The sequence below is a fragment of the Vicia villosa genome, linkage group LG4 (genome assembly GCF_029867415.1).
Source record: "Vicia villosa cultivar HV-30 ecotype Madison, WI linkage group LG4, Vvil1.0, whole genome shotgun sequence".
Taxonomy (NCBI): domain Eukaryota; kingdom Viridiplantae; phylum Streptophyta; class Magnoliopsida; order Fabales; family Fabaceae; genus Vicia; species Vicia villosa.
The window spans coordinates 7,816,077-7,834,068 of NC_081183.1; the positions used below are offsets into that span (position 1 = coordinate 7,816,077).

The 17,992-nt window shown below is 39.2% G+C and overlaps 1 protein-coding gene across 1 annotated transcript; it reads right to left on the reverse strand.

Annotated features, from left to right (window-relative positions):
• Positions 1 to 274: 274 nt before the first annotated feature.
• On the reverse strand, positions 275 to 1,136 carry LOC131598759 (probable calcium-binding protein CML27). Its single transcript, XM_058871331.1, has one exon. It carries the CDS (start codon positions 1,007 to 1,009, stop codon positions 458 to 460), a length of 552 nt encoding a protein of 183 aa, XP_058727314.1. The 5' UTR covers positions 1,010 to 1,136; the 3' UTR covers positions 275 to 457.
• Positions 1,137 to 17,992: the final 16,856 nt, after the last annotated feature.

Below are 17,992 nucleotides of genomic sequence, written 5' to 3' on the forward strand. Positions count from 1 at the left end.
ACTTGTAGAAGTCAATCCAAACATGCACTTAATCATCTTAAAATTTAATATTCTGTAGTTGATTATTTGTGTAATTTATGAATGAATAAAAAAAAATTAATGAAATTTACTCAAAATTATTTTACTTAATAGTGTTAAATAATTTTAAGAGTAAAATAGTAAATATACTTTAAATTAAAAGGGTGTTTAACTTAAAAGAAAAAGGGTGATGTAAAATATTCTTACACTATTGAGACATGCACCTAATTAAAACATAATTTAATTTAGCCCCTAATTAAAAATTTAAAACATAATTTAATATTTGAAATACTGTTATGACATGAAATTATAAAAACTATAAAGTTTCAGAGCAATTCGCTCATTATTTATTTATGTTAAAAAAAAAAAGTACAGTGGAAGCTTTTACCGAATACACCGAAACTTCTAACCATGACGAAGACTTCGAAACTTTTAACGTCTAATTAACAGAGTCGTTAACGGCGCGGCTCTTCGCCGTCATCATCTGCTTGAACTCATCGAAGTCAACACTTCCGTCACCGTCAGAATCAACGGACTTGATCATCTCCCTGCACTCCTCCACTGAACACTTCATCCCGAGGCGGTCCAGCGCCAGATGAAGCTCCTCAGTCGAGATAAGTCCGTTTTTGTCGCGATCGTACAGATCGAAAGCATCGCGAAGCGCTGAACCGCCGCCGCCGTCAGAAGTGTCGGAGCGGCAGACCGCGGAGAATTCCGATAGGTTGATGGAACCGTGGTGATCGGTGCTTATATCTTCCATCACGCGGCGGAGTTCTTCCTCCTGTGGCACGTCGGATCTGAGTGTTCGGAGAACGGTTTCGAGTTCGTTGGCGGAGATCTTGCCGTCGCGGTTGGCGTCGAAACCGTTGAAGACTTTTTTGAGTTCGTCGGTGTCTTCGGGGATTGGAGAGGGGGTCGGAGTTTGGTTCTGGTTTGGGTTTAGGTTCGGGTTTGGCTCGGATTCTACTGGAACGTGTTCATTCGTTGCCATTGTTTGAAGTTTATTCGGTTTGGAGAAGAATGGGTAAATTGAGTTTGTTAGTTTGGTTTGGATTGGTTTTGTTTTTGAAATTGGGTAATATGAATTATTGAGTTTAAAAAGAAAAAGAAAAAAAGAAAAAGAATTAAAGGATTATTCTAGTCCTTACAAAATGCATGACATTGAATATTGATTAAGCGTGTTGGTTACAAAATGCAAGGGGCACTTTTTCTTTTTGAAAATGCAAAGAGAATATGGTGCTTCTTGTTGTATTGTATGTGTGAAGGTCCACTTAGATATTTAATTATATTTGGTTACTGTTGGTTTATTTATATTGTATTTTTGGATTTTTAATTTGTTTTGGCTAGTTGTATTGATTGTGTTTTGGACTTTCTTCTATTTATTTTGATGGCAATGTGTTTTGAATTTTCAAATTGTAGTTGTCGGTACAATTATTTTTTTTTGAGTTTGTTAGTATTATTGGGTATTTTGGATAAATTGATGTAACAAATAATGATGATGATGTTAGATGGAGTATGACACATATTATAGGTAAGTCGGTCAGATATTTAATTAGTCTTTTATTTAATCAGGAAACTTATATTTTATTAATAAAAATGTGTTCAACACAGTGTAATAATTTTATTATTAACTAAAAATTAGTTAGAGATGTGAAATCTTATATAAATTATGAACAATTTTATTTGTTTATCTTTGAATAATATTTATTAAATGTTATTAAGAAATTATTTGTTTGTTTATTGATTTAATGAATCTAATGTTTTTTATTTTATACAATTCTAAACATATATAAAAATTGATAGTTTATTTAAAATGTTATTATTTATAGTATACTAAATTGTACTTATTGAAGAGTAATTCATATTCAGAAGATGAGCATCAGAAGTTTTGATGCGGGTTGATCTTCTGAAGGTTACTCAGAAGATAGTATTGACCAGAAATTCTACCTTCTGGGTCCTGTTAGCTTAGCTATTTAGTTAGTAAGGGTACTTTAGTATTTCTTAGTACTGTACGGTTTGTACCTTAAACTTGTTCACTAAGTTTAGTCTATTAGGGTTTATGTGGCAAGATTTTCTTTTGTATAAATAGTCTTGTAGTAGCTATCATTTAACAACACACAAGTAATAGAATACATCAGTAACATTTATTTTCTCATTCTTTTGCGCTGTAATTCCTTTTGTTTATTCTTTTTGCTATCATCTTTCATTCTTGTGCACCAACAATTGGTATCTAGAGCTCCGGTTCCAAACACAGGGAAACACGAGTGAACGTGAGTTTGTGTGACTATGTGATTGATTTTGTTTCTGGGAAATAAAGTTGTGTTGAATCACATTTTTCTTGGTTGTTTGTGGGTTTGGGAAAGACTGTGTGAGTGTGAGTGAAATTTATTTTTCTGCACAAGTTTGAAGATGAGTGGAAGCAACTTGATTACCAAACTTCCAGTTCTTGATCGTAAAAACTGGAATAGATGGATGATTCCAATGCGTGTATTATTTGGTGCTCAAGATGTTCTAGATCTTGTCACTGAAGGATATGTTCCGGTTGCAGCGGATGCAACGGAAGAACAAAGAGAAACACATAGAGAAACGAGGAAGAGAGATAAAAAGGCGTTGTTCTTCATCCATCAGTGTGTGGATGTGAATGTGTTTGAGAAGATTGTTGATTCTATGACGTCAAAGGAGGCGTGGGATATACTGGTCAGATGTTGCGGTGGTGACGTATCAGTGAAGAAGGTGAAGCTTCAATCCTTGAGAAAGCAATATGAGAATTTCAACATGAAGAACAATGAGAAAGTTTCTGAGTATATCTCTAGAGTGATTTTGATCACTAATGAGATGAAGGCTTGTGGAGAAACCCTTTCTGAACAAGTAATCATAGAGAAGATATTGAGGTCACTTACTCCTCAATTTGATTATATTATTGTATCTATTGAACATTCTAAAGATATGGAAACCATGAGAATAGAAGAGTTGCAAAGTAGTCTAGAAGCACAAGAGTTGCGTCTAACTGAGAGAACTTTTGAGAGAGAAGTTGAACAAGCTCTGAAGGCTTCTTTTGTCAAGAAGGACCAGAAGCATAGACGTGGTGATAGATTCCAGAAGGAAGCCTCAACTTCTGATGAGAAGAAATATCAGAAGGGAAAGGAGAAGAAGAAAGTTCAATGTTACTGTTGCAAACAGTTTGGCCATTTTGCTAGAGACTGTTTGGAAAACAAAGAAAGGAAATCAGAAGAAGCAAATATAGCTAGAGGTGATTCAGATGATGAACCTATGCTATTGATGGCTTTAGAGTCTGATGAAAGATATTTGTCAGAGTGGTGGTATATGGACACTGGGTGTTCAAATTACTTGACTGGAAACAAACAATGGCTGATAGACTTTGACTCTGAAAGGAGGACAAAGATCAGATGTGCTGATGACAAGTACCTTTATGCAGAAGGTATGAGAAATGTCAAAGTCAAGGTGAATAATGGAAAGACTGTTCTGATCAAGGATGTTTGGTATGTTCCTGGAATCAGAAGCAATCTGATGAGTGTAGGTTAACTCATTGAGAAAGGTTTCTCAGTTGTTATGAAGAACAATCTCCTGAAGTTGTATGATTCCAATCAGAAGTTGATTATGCAATCTGAACAAGGAAGCAACAGAACATTCAAGGTGAATGTAGAAACAGCTGAAACAGAGTGTCTGAGTGCTGAAGGCTAAGAAGGTGATAGTAAGCTGTGGCGCAAGAGGTTGGGGCACTTGAACTATAGAAGCCTGGGGCATCTAAGTTCTAAGAAGCTTGTACATGGCATTCCAAAGATTGTGAAGCCTGAGAAGTCATGTGAGGTATGCATGAAAGGCAAACAACCCAATTGCCATTTGTATCAGAAGTTGCTCCAAGAGCAAAGCATGCTCTGGGAGTAGTGCACTCTGATGTGTGTGGACCATTTCCAGAACCTTCACTTGGAGGTCACATGTCAAGAGAAAAACAACGAAACATTTCAATGATGAAACTATATTTAATGCTCATGTTCTTCATTACGCTTTGGCAAAACCAAAGCAATGCATGCCCACCGATGCATGGCAGTCATTCTGAAGGCTGACCACGACTAATCAAAGACTCCATTAACATTCAGAGTGGCCAATGAGTCTTGAGGGAAACTATTTTGAGTCGGCCAAAGACCCAATAAAATAAGGCCCATTCATCTCATCTATTTGATTGAACCTAAAGTATAAATATAGTTACATGGAGTTTTTAAATCCACAATCTCTTATCTCCACTTTCACTATGATTATTTTGAACCCTAAACTGACTTGAACGTTGAAGTGTTAGCCATACAGACACCCCCTCTTTGGTCCACCATACCGGAGATTAGCAACGCCGGTTCAAAATTAATGTCCGAGATTCAAAAATCATCAAAATTACAACCTTTTATCTAAAATGTCACATCACTGAATTGCTTAGAAAGTTCCACTCCCTCATAGTTTTCATAATTTTCTCTTTTTCTTATTCCATCATGATATAAGAAAAAATATCTTGTTGAATAAGTCGACCTCTTAAATTGATTAATGACATAAATAACATAGTATCTGTAACGACCGTTTTTCTTTAATTATTTATTTATGTGAATTAATTGTGAATTATGTGTTAATTATATGTTTAATTGATTTTATGTTGTTTTATTTGGGAATTGTTAGTAAATAATATAAGATAGTAAGTGTTGTTGATTATTGGGCCTAAATTGGTATTAGTAAGTGAGGGGTGTTAGTTAGAGCCCATTAGTAATTTAAGATAGTATGGGTTTAACTAAAACAAGGGTTTTAGAGGAAATAGAAATTAGAAGTTCATTTTGGGGTTTTTGGTGAAAGAAGAGAAGAGTAGAGTGAAGAGAAAGAGGGGAATCTCAATATTGAAGCTAGAGTTGTCTTCAATCCAAACCTAAGGTAAGGGTGGAATTCTTTCATGCTAAAGGGATGTATGATGATGTTTTGGGTGAGATTTAATTGTATGTTGCATCCATAGAAGTTGTGTGTAGAGATGTTAGGGTCTATGAACAAATGCTTGATTTGATGATTTAAAATGTGCTTAATTGATGTTTGATGATGTTATGATGTTATAAGACCCATAATATGTGTTGTATTTATGTTTATACCATGTATTTTGTGGTTGTTTGTGATGTTTGATGTTTTCCAACTTGATTGGGTTGAGTTTAGGGGTTTTGGGATGGGTTTCGTATGCTGTTTTCTGTGTTTGGGGTTTTCTGAAAATCGCCAGTTCGCGCCGCGAACCCTTGTGCGCGCCGCGAACCCCTTGGCAGAAACTTTGGAAGTTCTGGTTCACTCAATTCGCGCCGCGAACCCTTGTTGGCGCCGCGAACTGCTTGGCAGAAACTTGGGAACTTTTGATTCACTCAGTTCGCGCCGCGAGCCCTGTTGGCGCCGCGAACCCTGTTTTGCAGAACTTTTTCTAAACTTTGAAATGTTGTTTCTTTTGAACCGTAACTCCTTTTTAAGTGCCGTTTGAACCTACGTGAAGCCCTAATTGATGTCTTGCCGTATAATATGCTTTGTATAACTTTGGAAACTCTTGGAATCTCCTTGAATTGGATTTTGTTGACATTGGATATCCAGAATTGATTATGTCGTTTAAGTTGATTATGTCGTATACGTAGATTATGCTGTTTGAGTCGATTATGTCGTTAAGTGTGATTGCGAATGTGCATCATTGAGTCACATTCATTGCATTGTTTGAGACGTCCCTAGTGGCAAATGTTTGAGACGGCCCTTATGGCAAATGTTTGAGACGGCCCAATGGCAATTGTTTGAGACGGGAGTTTTACTCCAATGGTACCACATGCATTTGCATTGTTCGAGTTGCATAAGTAAAGTCGTATGATGAGTCGTATTTGAATATTTGCGTGTGCATAACATGAGTGTTATCTTGTGTCAATTTGATGGTTGTTTCGTTGAGCCTATGTGACAAATGACTATGTATGCCTTAATTGAGATTGATATCATTGTTATCGGTAAGATGTTGAATGATGTGAATAGTAGTAAGTGATATATGTTGAGAAGTGGTGACCGATGATTATTTCTCCGCTTTGAATATTATCATACGCTTCTTTATAATGATTGATATCTCACCCTTTCTGTTTGAATGTTGCCCTCCGTTGGTAACGTGCAGGTAATGACGCGGAGTAATCGTGTACCTATAGCTCGAGTCGGTGTGTGTCAATGCTTTGATACGTAGCACTCGGTGAACGTTGGAATACTTGTTTATGTTTTGGCTTCTTGTGTTTATCCTTGTTGAAATTTGTCCTTATGTTATGCTAAGACTTGATAGATGTATTGCGCCGTGTTTGGCCATGATATTATGAGTTGTATTGTTGTTGACATATGATTTTCCGCTGCGATGCAAGTACTTGATTGGCTGAAAATGATTAATGATTTCGATATTGTTCTCCTACATGTGTGTTATGTATCTAAGTAATCGAGTATGATATACATATGTGATTTTGTTGTTTAAAATGTGACGCTCCGAATCGTTATGTTCTAATTGCTTGAAATTTTGTACTCTGATATTCCTCTTTATTGCGGGGTAGATTTGGGGTGTTACATTAGTGGTATCAGAGCAGGTCGATCTTGTCCGGCCTTGTGTCGTGTCGTAGTGTAGTCTAACAAGCTTATATTGTTGTTTGTGCTGATTGCTTTTGTGTTGTGGTGAAGACTTGTGATGGCTGGGAGGAATGATGCTGCAATAGCTGCTGCTTTGGAAGCAATGGCTCAAGCTTTGGAGAACCAACCGAATGGTGGAGAGAGTGCTGCTTCTCGGAGTTTGGCTACCTTCCAAAGAGAGAACCCTCCTGTGTTTAAGGGAACTTATGATCCTGATGGCGCATTGACATGGCTTAAGGAGATTGAGAGGACTTTTCCGTGTCATGGATTGCACTCCTGAACAGAAGGTTCAATATGGGACTCATATGCTAGCAGTTGAGGAGGATGATTGGTGGCTAGAGACCAGTAGGAGATTGGAAGCGAGTGGTGAAGAGATCTCTTGGATTGTGTTTCGCATGGAGTTCTTAAGGAAGTACTTTCCTGAAGATGTCCGTGGCAAGAAGGAAATTGAATTCCTTGAGCTAAGTCAAGGGAAAAAAAATCTGTTGTGGAGTATGCTGCTAAGTTTGGTGAGTTGGCAAAGTTTTTCCAACACTATGATGGGCCGAATGGTGAGTTTTCCAAGTGCATTAAGTTTTAGAATGGGTTGCGTCCGGAGATTAAGAAAGCAATTAGTTACCAGAAGATTCGTATCTTTGCTGATTTGGTTGATTGTTGTCGGATCTATGAAGAGGATAACAATGCTCATTATCGTGTGATAAGTGAGAAGATGGGAAAGGGTTATCAAGTTCGTGGTAAGCCTTATGAAGCTTCGAGTGGAAAGGGCAAGCAGAAAGCGGTTGAGGGTAAGAGAACTAGTGGAGGAGATGCTCCTGCTGGTATTGTGTGCTTCAAGTGTGGCAAGGTTGGTCACAAGAGCACGTCGTGTAATGTTGATGCTAGAAGATGCTACCGTTGTGGGAAGTTTGGTCATGCATCGTTCGATTGTACGCATAAGGATATGGTGTGTTTTGACTATGGTGAAGAAGGCCATATTGGAAGCAAGTGTCAGAAGCCCAAGAAGGAACAATCTAGTGGGAAGGTGTTCGCCTTGTCGGGAACTCAGACCACTAGTGAGGATTCACTCATCAGAGGTACATGTTTCATTAATAGCATTCCTTTGATTACCATTATTGATATCGGTGCTGCGCATTGCTTTATATCTGCTGATTGTGTTGATAGATTGGGTCTGGTGTTATCTGCTATGAATGGAGAAATGGTTGTCGATACTCCGGCTAAGGAATCGGTGACTACTTCTCTTGTGTGTCTTAAGTGTCCCATGTCAATTTTCGACAGAGACTTTCTTGTTGATTTTGTTTGCTTTCCGTTGAGAGGTTTGGATGTGATTTTGGGGATGAACTAGTTAGGGCATAACCATGTTCACATTAATTGTTTTGATAAGTATGTGAGGTTTTCTTCTCCTGAAGAGGAAGGCTTAGAGTTGTTATCGGCCAGACAGTTTCGTTTGTTGATGAAAGAAGATGTTCAAGTGTTCGCGTTGGTTGCTTCGATGTCTGTTGAGAATCAGGCTGTAATAGAAAGGTTGAAGGTAGTATGTGAATTTCCTGAAGTTTTCCCTGGTGAAATTCCTGATGTACCGCCTGAGAGAGAAGTTGAGTTCTCCATTGATCTTGTACCTGGTACTAGACCTGTGTCTATGGCACCGTACAAGATGTCTGCTTTAGAATTGTCTGGATTGAAGAAGCAGTTGGAAGAATTGCTTGAGAAGAGGTTTGTGAGACCTAGTGTGTCGCCGTGGGGAGCTCCAGTGTTGTTGGTTAAGAAGAAAGATGGAAGTATAAGACTTTGTATTGATTATCGTCAGTTGAATAAGGTGACAATCAAGAACAAGTATCCACTTCCAAGAATTGATGACTTGATGGACCAATTGGTTGGTGCTCGTGTGTTTAGCAAGATTGATCTGAGGTCGGGTTACCATCAGATTAAAGTGAAAGATGAGGACATACTGTCGCTACCGCGAAAATTAACAGAGTCGCCACTAACATATTTATCCTGAAAAGGAAGGGAATGCCAGCAAACCACAAAACAAAACAACGGTCTCACGACCAGAGAAAAAGGGTAAGGGAGTCGGTTACGCGAGGGAAAGGTATTATCACCCCTCGCGCCCATCGTACTCGATGGTATCCACGCCTGTGTCTAAATCTATGGGTGTGTAACAAATCTACGCTAATCTGGACTAAAATGAATGCAAAACGTAGGGAAAAGAAAGGATTAAACTCGCACGGGCCCTACCCCGCTGCCTACGTATCCGTTTTGCGGAATCAGAGGTACCGTAGCTCGGCTAACTAGTTTCTGTTTGTTTTGTATTTTTTAGGTGAACAGGTTACATTCACACTCCGCTGCTCGACCTTTGGAGACTTATGCTGGGAATGGAGCAGAAATAACAAGCTCTTAAGAAAAGAAAATGAAAGAGTGTGGTTTGTGTTTTAAAAGATGCATGAGGAAGACCTAAGCTAAGGGGGAAAGCTTGCTACCTAATGTTATCATACAAAGGGTACAAGTCTAAGCTAAGCTAACAACCTACGAGAAAAAGGGGAAGCACACAATAATATCACACAAACGAGCGTCCACTCGTAAAGCAAACAAAACAACGGTACTGGCCGAGTGGTAGAAAAGCGGTCCCGCCATAGCCAAGGGGAGCAACTCAACCCAAGTCAACCAAGCATTAGACCTCGTGAAAATGATCGGGCCATAGACAAGAGGGTGGACCCCTCTCTGCAACCAAGCCGTCACGGATCGTAAAGGAAAACGGTGCGTGCGTACACCGAGCATCAACGTCGAGCGACGCGAGCTATAGGAAAGGCGGGGGTCCGGCTACATGAACCCTTTTCCTGACATACTCGATAACAAGATCTTGTGCAGGTTCAGAAGCAAGCAACGCGTAGCGTGCGCATACTGAACAGACTCGATGAGACTAGGCGGGGGTTGATTGCTAACCCTTTCCGCATGCCTTCCATAAGGACTTAACGGAGTGCCATATAGGACTTATTACACCGTGACTCCCTGCCGCAAAGCACAAATATAAACACACCAACAAAAACAGAGCCTCTTTCGAGGGCTTGGCCAGATGCATGTCTAGGTCCTACTTCTCATGTTATAGGATGATGCAGAAAGCGGTAAAGTACAGAAAGACGTAAAAGGGAATAGGGAACGTTACCAAACGGATAGCAAATCCGCAATGAGCTAGCACGCGTAAGCAGAGAAGTCCGAAGTACTTCGCGTAAGCCACTATCAAGCACAGCGAGTCAGAAAGCGTCGTCGTGAAAGCCATCATCAAGCAAAGTTACAAGCGACATGTAGCACGCGTCGAGCATAACCACACGAGCAACCTGCAAGAGAACACAAGCCAGACAATACAGGAATATACATCTCAATGAACGAGAGATCAAGTGACTGGCATCGGAAGTAGGTTCGTGTCCCACAAATAAAGTGGAACACGACGCAAATCAATCGCACCGGAAGCGAATTCGTGTCCCACAAATAAAGTGGAACACGAAGCAAATCGAATAGCAATCAAAGGCTCTCTCGAAGTACCTCGCACATCTCAACAACCAAATCAGCAATAACAAGGAGGCACGCACCGACCATAGAAAATAAGAGAAATTAAATTCTAAATGAATTCTAAAAGAAAAGCTAGCAAGATTAAATTGTTTTTTTATGACATTTTCAACTAAAAGTAATAGAACAAAACTATGTAACAAAAGCATTTAAAATCTAACAAAGAAATATTACATATTTTTTATTATCTCTTATCATGTTAAGAAACTAACAAAATATTTTTTTTATGGAAATTTTATCGACAAAAAGCTATCAAAATCGAAATGATTAAATTCTAAAATCTAACGAAAATATACTTTTCATGTGATTTTATGTCTCTAAAAGAAATCTAGAAAGAAAGTACTAAAAAGCAAATTAAATCTAAAAACAAAACATGGACACAGGAGGGTGTATTGCTGGAAAATATGGTGCAGGGAATGTTTGGGGCACAGGGCCCATGTTGCTGGCCCAGAGTTGTTTTTCTGTGAATCAAACAAAGGAGAGGTGTGATTGGGCTCGGTGGAGGTGCTATGAACATCAATTTCGTATGGGCCCAAGGTTGCCTGAATCCAATGGTTTTTCTTTTGTTCTGTTCAAATTCCAATACTCAGATTAACAACTAACTCCTATTATTCACATTAATCAGATTTTATTATGAATTCAAACATCAGGTTTACACTAATTCTCAATTAATCTCTGCTAATTATCAATTAGTTAAAAATGAAATAGAAAGGGATTAGGTTACACTGAAAGTGATTGGAATGCCTTCTTCTCCCTCTCACGAACACGAACGGCGGCGGGGAATCCATCGTCCTCTGAATCATCTCTCCGGTGTGGCGCCGTTACCGCTCCTTGTTCTCACTCTCTCGATCTCATCGGTCGGAGTTCCTCCGACGTGCCTTCAGTGACGACCGTCGAACAAGATACGCAAAGGATCTTCAACGAATTCCAGGTAACAATCAAGCGTCAAGTTCTAAAATCCGGTGAATCTCTTACTCCATTTTTCCTTCTAATCTCTGAATTTTGATGTGATGCTGCTGTTGTTGTTGTTGTTTACAGCGATGGAGATCATTGTTTGACAATTAACGAGGATATGAAGTGAAAATGAAGACGAGAGTTGCGATGCGAAGAATTGGTATTGACGATGATTGGCGAAGAATGAAAGTTGCCGGCGATGTTGATGTGTTGTCTGCGGAGTTTCAGGGATGAGGATTGTTGCGATGTTGAAGGTGATGAAGATGTATGTTCGGTGTTGATGATGATAAAGCCGCGGTAGCGTGATGATGGAGCTGAAGAAGCGATTGTTGCAACAAGGTGATTGAAGAAGATGAAGATGCAAGGATTGTCGTGAAAGTGAAGAATCGATGATGGTGAGTGTAACACCCTGGATTTCCGCTTACCCCGCAGGGATTCCGGCCTACCAAGCAAGTCACCAGCTTAATCAATAATCCCCCCTAGGTCCGCTTATCGGCTGCCCAGGAAATATTGTTTAGGGGGGATTATTGATTAAGCTGGTGACATGCTTGGTAGGCCGGAATCCCTGCGGGGTAAGCGGAAATCCAGGGTGTTACATTAAAAGGCGCCTTTTTAATGTAACACCCTGGATTTCCGCTTACCCCGCAGGGCTTCCGGCCTACCAAGCATGTCACCAGCTTAATCAATAATCCCCCCTAGGTCCGCTTATCGGCTGCCCAGGAAATATTGTTTTTGCCTCCCGCAGGAATCGAACCACGTACCTAGGGGTTAAGTACGTATTCATAGCAATTCCTGCTACCACTTGAGCTACTAGCTCAATTGGTAGCAGGAATTGCTATGAATATGTACTTAAACCCTAGGTACATGGTTCGATTCCTGCGGGAGGCAAAAACAATATTTCCTGGGCAGCCGATAAGCGGACCTAGGGGGGATTATTGATTAAGCTGGTGACATGCTTGGTAGGCCGGAATCCCTGCGGGGTAAGCGGAAATCCAGGGTGTTACAGTGAGGTCAATTGAAGGTCGAAGAATGGAGAGAATTTGAAGATTGTTGTGAAGCTTTTTGTGAATTTTCTGTGAATTGAAGGATGAAGATGGAGGCTCCAAAGTTTGTTACAGTTCAGTTAAAGGTTTGTTATCTTTCTATCTTTTTTCAGTTCTGAGTTTCTTTTTGCGATTTCTCTCTCAAACAATGGAGAATTTTCGTTATGCTCTCTGCAGAATCCATGGAGAAAGAGAGAGAGTTCGAGATTGTATAAAGAAGATGGAGATTTTGGTGGTTGACGAAGAACCGAGAGCGAGAGCCTTTTTTTTCTGTTATGAAGTTGTTCTTTGTTCTCTTCAATTTCTGTTACAGGTTTAGGAGATCATGATTTTGTGAGATAGATGAAGAATATCCCTGAAGAGGTGGAGATTGAATCAGTTGTTATGAGGATCCCCTTTTTTCTTCTGCAGAATTCTGGTTTTATGTTAATTATTGCAGGTTATCATGTTGAGTTTGGATATCGATGCAGGGCGATTCAAATGGTGTGGGCCTTGTAAATGTAATTTGAAGACAAAGTTGACCTTTTTGTAAATTGTAATGGTAATGGATACTTTGAATGGATGTAATCTTTTTGTATGTTTTTTTTTGGTAATGGATATGTAATATGTAATATGGTGTAATGGATATTTGTAATGAATTTGAACCTTGAGACTTGCATATCAAAACATGTGAAAGAACCTTTCATTTTTAACAAGTTTAAACAAACTCTTAGACAAATCATGAGCTTAAGAACTTGAATCCAATCAATTAATCTCGAACATAAATTTGAATCCGGAATTCTTTGAATTTTCACATCCGAATCATCTTATCTTGCACCAATTGTAATCTATGTCTTCAAACTCAAGCAACGAGCATACATGATATCCCCATAGATGTGCGTAAGCATAAGAATAAACAACTTGATTCATAACCCCAAAGGATACCTTGAAACATAGTCCTTAGCTTGTAATTCTAAAGGAGACTCTTTAAAATATTTTCCTTCAATTTTCGAACGACGAAATAAACGTCTTTTATAACTTATAACACAGAGAAAGAGGGCAAATTTTGGGGTGCAACACATGCAGAAGACGGCTTTCAGAACACGTTATGGACATTATGAGTATTCCGTGATGCCCTTTGGTGTTACTAATGCACCTGGAGTATTTATGGAGTACATGAACCGCATTTTCCATGAGTATCTGGATTGTTTCGTGGTGGTGTTCATTGACGACATTTTGATTTACTCTTAATCAGAATCAGATCATGCTGAGCATTTGAAGTTGGAATTGCAAGTCTTGAAAGAGAAGAAATTGTATGCTAAGTTGTCCAAGTGTGAGTTTTGGTTGAAAGAGGTTAGTTTTCTGGGGCATGTCATCTCGAGTGATGGTATTGCCGTGGATCCGTCTAAAGTTGATGCCGTGTTAAGATGGGAAACTCCTAAGTCGGCTATCGAGGTTCGGAGCTTTTTGGGATTAGCCGGTTATTATAGAAGGTTCATTGAAGGTTTCTCTAAGTTAGCCCTTCCGTTGACTAAGTTGACTTGTAAGGGTAAGGCTTTCGTGTGGGATGTTTCGTGTGAAGAGAGCTTTGTTGAGTTGAAAAAAAGGTTGACGTCGACACAGATTTTGATATTGCCTAATCCGGAAGAATCGTTCGTGGTCTATTGTGATGCTTCTAAGATGGGTTTAGGAGGTGTGCTCATGCAAAATGGTAAAGTTGTTGCTTATGCATCGAGACAGTTGAGAGTTCATGAGAAGAACTACCCTACACATGATTTAGAACTTGCTGCTGTAGTGTTAGTGTTGAAGATTTGGAGGCATTATCTTTATGGTTCTAGATTTGAAGTCTTTAGCGACCATAAGAGCTTAAAGTATTTGTTTGATCAGAAGGAATTGAATATGAGACAACGAAGGTGGTTAGAACTGTTGAAAGATTATGATTTCAGTTTGAATTATCATCCAGGAAAGGCTAATGTTGTTGCGGATGCTTTGAGTCGCAAGACTTTGCATATGTCGGTAATGATGGTTAAGGAGTTAGAATTACTTGAGCAATTTCGAAATATGAGTTTGGTATGTGAAGTGACCCCTAAGAGTGTTCGATTGGGTATGTTGAAGATTAACAATGATTTTCTGGATAGTGTCAGAGAAGCCCAGAAGTTGGATGTGAAATTGGTTGATTCGATGATTGGAGTCGATCAAGATGAGAATGGTGATTTCAAGTTAGATGTGCACGGTATGTTGAGGTTCCGTGATCGGATTTGTATTCTTGATGATGTGGATTTGAAAAGATCTATTCTTGAGGAAGGTCATAGGAGTAATCTGAGTATTCATCCCGGAGCTACGAAGATGTACCAAGATTTGAAGAATTTGTTTTGGTGGCCTGGAATGAAGCGTGACATAGCTCAGTTTGTGTATGCATGTTTGACTTGTCAGAAGTCGAAGGTTGAACATCAGAAGCCTGCTGGTTTAATGCAACCGTTAGAAGTTCCTGAATGGAAATGGGATAGTATTTCCATGGATTTTGTGACAAGTTTGCCGAATACCGTGAGAGGACATGATTCGATTTGGGTGATTGTTGATAGGCTTACGAAGTCGGCTCATTTCATACCTATTAACATCACTTATCCGGTTTCGAAGTTGGCGAAAATTTATGTCCGTGTGATTGTGAAGTTGCATGGAGTTCCTTTGTGTATTGTTTCGGATAGAGATCCGAGGTTCACTTCAGATTTTTGGAAGAGTTTGCAAGAGGCGTTGGGTTCTAAGTTGAGGTTGAGTTCGGCGTATCATCCACAGACCGATGGTCAAACGGAGAGAACGATTCAATCTTTGGAGGATTTGTTGAGATCTTGTGTTCTTGAGCAGGGAGGTACGTGGGATACTTATCTTCCATTGATCGAGTTCACATACAACAATAGTTACCATTCGAGTATTGGGATGGCACCTTTTGAGGCGTTGTATGGTCGGAGATGTAGGACTATGTTGTGTTGGCATGAATCGGGTGAGAGTGTAGTACTTGGACCGGAGATTGTTCGAGAAACTACCGAGAAGGTTAAGTTGATCCGTGATAAGATGAAGGCTTCTCAGAGTAGGCAGAAGAGTTACCATGATAAGAGGAGGAAGGATTTGAAATTCCAAGCTGGTGATCATGTATTTTTAAGAGTTACGCCAACGACTGGTGTGGGAAGAGCCTTGAAGTCGAAGAAGCTAACTCCTCGTTTTAGCGGACCATATCAGATTTCCGAGAGAGTTGGTAATGTGGCGTATAGAGTGGCCTTACCGCCTAATCTTTCGAATTTGCATGACGTGTTTCATGTGTCGCAACTTCGAAAGTATGTTTCGGATCCTTCGCATGTGATTCATATGGACGATGTGCAAGTGCGGGATAATCTCACGGTGGAGACTATGCCTATAAGGATTGAGGATCGCGAGACGAAGACGCTTAGAGGCAAAGAGATTGCTTTGGTGAAGGTCGTTTGGTTGGGTGCTACCGGTGAAAGTATGACGTGGGAATTGGAAAGCAAGATGCGTGAGTCGTATCCTGAGTTATTCGATTGAGGTAATTTTCGAGGAAGAAAATATTCTAAATGGGGGAGAGTTGTAACGACCGTTTTTCTTTAATTATTTATTTATGTGAATTAATTGTGAATTATGTGTTAATTATATGTTTAATTGATTTTATGTTGTTTTATTTGAGAATTGTTAGTAAATAATATAAGATAGTAAGTGTTGTTGATTATTGGGCCTAAATTGGTATTAGTAAGTGAGGGTTGTTAGTTAGAGCCCATTAGTAATTTAAGATAGTAAGGGTTTAACTAAAACAAGGGTTTTAGAGGAAATAGAAATTAGAAGTTCATTTTGGGGTTTTTGGTGAAAGAAGAGAAGAGTAGAGTGAAGAGGAAGAGGGGAATCTCAATATTGAAGCTAGAGTTGTCTTCAATCTAAACCTAAGGTAAGGGTGGGATTCTTTCATGCTAAAGGGATGTATGATGATGTTTTGGGTGGGATTTAATTGTATGTTGCATCCATGGAAGTTGTGTGTAGAGATGTTAGGGTCTATGAACAAATGCTTGATTTGATGATTTGAAATGTGTTTAATTGATGTTTGATGATGTTATGATGTTATAAGACCCATAATATGTGTTGTATTTGTGTTTATACCATGTATTCTGTGGTTGTTCGTGATGTTTGATGTTTTCCAACTTGATTGGGTTGAGTTTAGGGGTTTTGGGATGGGTTTCGTATGCTGTTTTCTGTGTTTGGGGTTTTCTGAAAATCGCCAGTTCGCGCCGCGAACCCTTGTGCGCGCCGCGAACCCCTTGGCAGAAACTTTGGAAGTTCTGGTTCACTCAGTTTGCGTCGCGAACCCTTGTTGGCGCCGCGAACTGCTTGGCAGAAACTTGGGAACTTTTGATTCACTCAGTTCGCGCCGCGAGCCCTGTTGGCGCCGCGAACCCTGTTTTGCAGAACTTTTTCTAAACTTTGAAATGCTGTATCTTTTGAACCGTAACTCCTTTTTAAGCGCCGTTTGAACCTACGTGAAGCCCTAATTGATGTCTTGCCGTAGAATATGCTTTGTATAACTTTGGAAACTCTTGGAATCTCCTTGAATTGGATTTTGTTGACATTGGATATCCAGAATTGATTATGTCGTTTAAGTTGATTATGTCGTATACGTAGATTATGTTGTTTTAGTCGATTATGTCGTTAAGTGTGATTGCGAATGTGCATCATTGAGTCACATTCATTGCATTGTTTGAGACGGCCCTAGTGGCAAATGTTTGAGACGACCCTTGTGGCGAATGTTTGAGATGGCCCAATGGCAATTGTTTGAGACAGGAGTTTTACTCCAATGGTACCACATGCATTTGCATTGTTCGAGTTGCATAATTAAAGTCGTATGATGAGTCGTATTTGAATATTTGCGTGTGCATAACATGAGTGTTATCTTGTGTCGATTTGATGGTTGTTTCGTTGAGCCTATGTGACAAATGACTATGTATGCCTTAATTGAGATTGATATCATTGTTGTCGGTAAGATGTTGAATGATGTGAATAGTAGTAAGTGATATATGTTGAGAAGTGGTGACCGATGTATGATTATTTCTCCGCTTTGAATATTATCATACGCTTCTTTATAATGATTGATATCTCACCCTTTCTGTTTGAATGTTGCCCTCCGTTGGTAACGTGCAGGTAATGACGCGGAGTAGTCGTGTACCTATAGCTCGAGTCGGTGTGTGTCAATGCTTTGATACGTAGCACTCGGGGAACGTTGGAATACTTGTTTATGTTTTGGCTTCTTGTGTTTATCCTTGTTGAACTTTGTCCTTATGTTATGCTAAGACTTGATAGATGTATTGTGCCGTGTTTGGCCATGATATTATGAGTTGTATTGTTGTTGACATATGATTTTCCGCTGCGATGCAAGTACTTGATTGGCTGAAAATGATTAATGATTTCGATATTGTTCTCCTACATGTGTGTTATGTATCTAAGTAATCGAGCATGATATACATATGTGATTCTGTTGTTTAAAATGTGACGCTCCGAATCGTTATGTTCTAATTGCTTGAAATTTTGTACTCTGATATTCCTTTTTATTGCGGGTAGATTTGGAGTGTTACAGTATCCACTATTAGTTGCATAAATATTTTGTCTTGGAAAAAAATTACATTTCAAACTATAGAGAAGTAATTTGTGGAACATAATAAAATAAATAAATCATTTTTTAAATTATTAAACTATTTTTGTTTTTTCAAAACTAAACAAGAATATTGAAATAA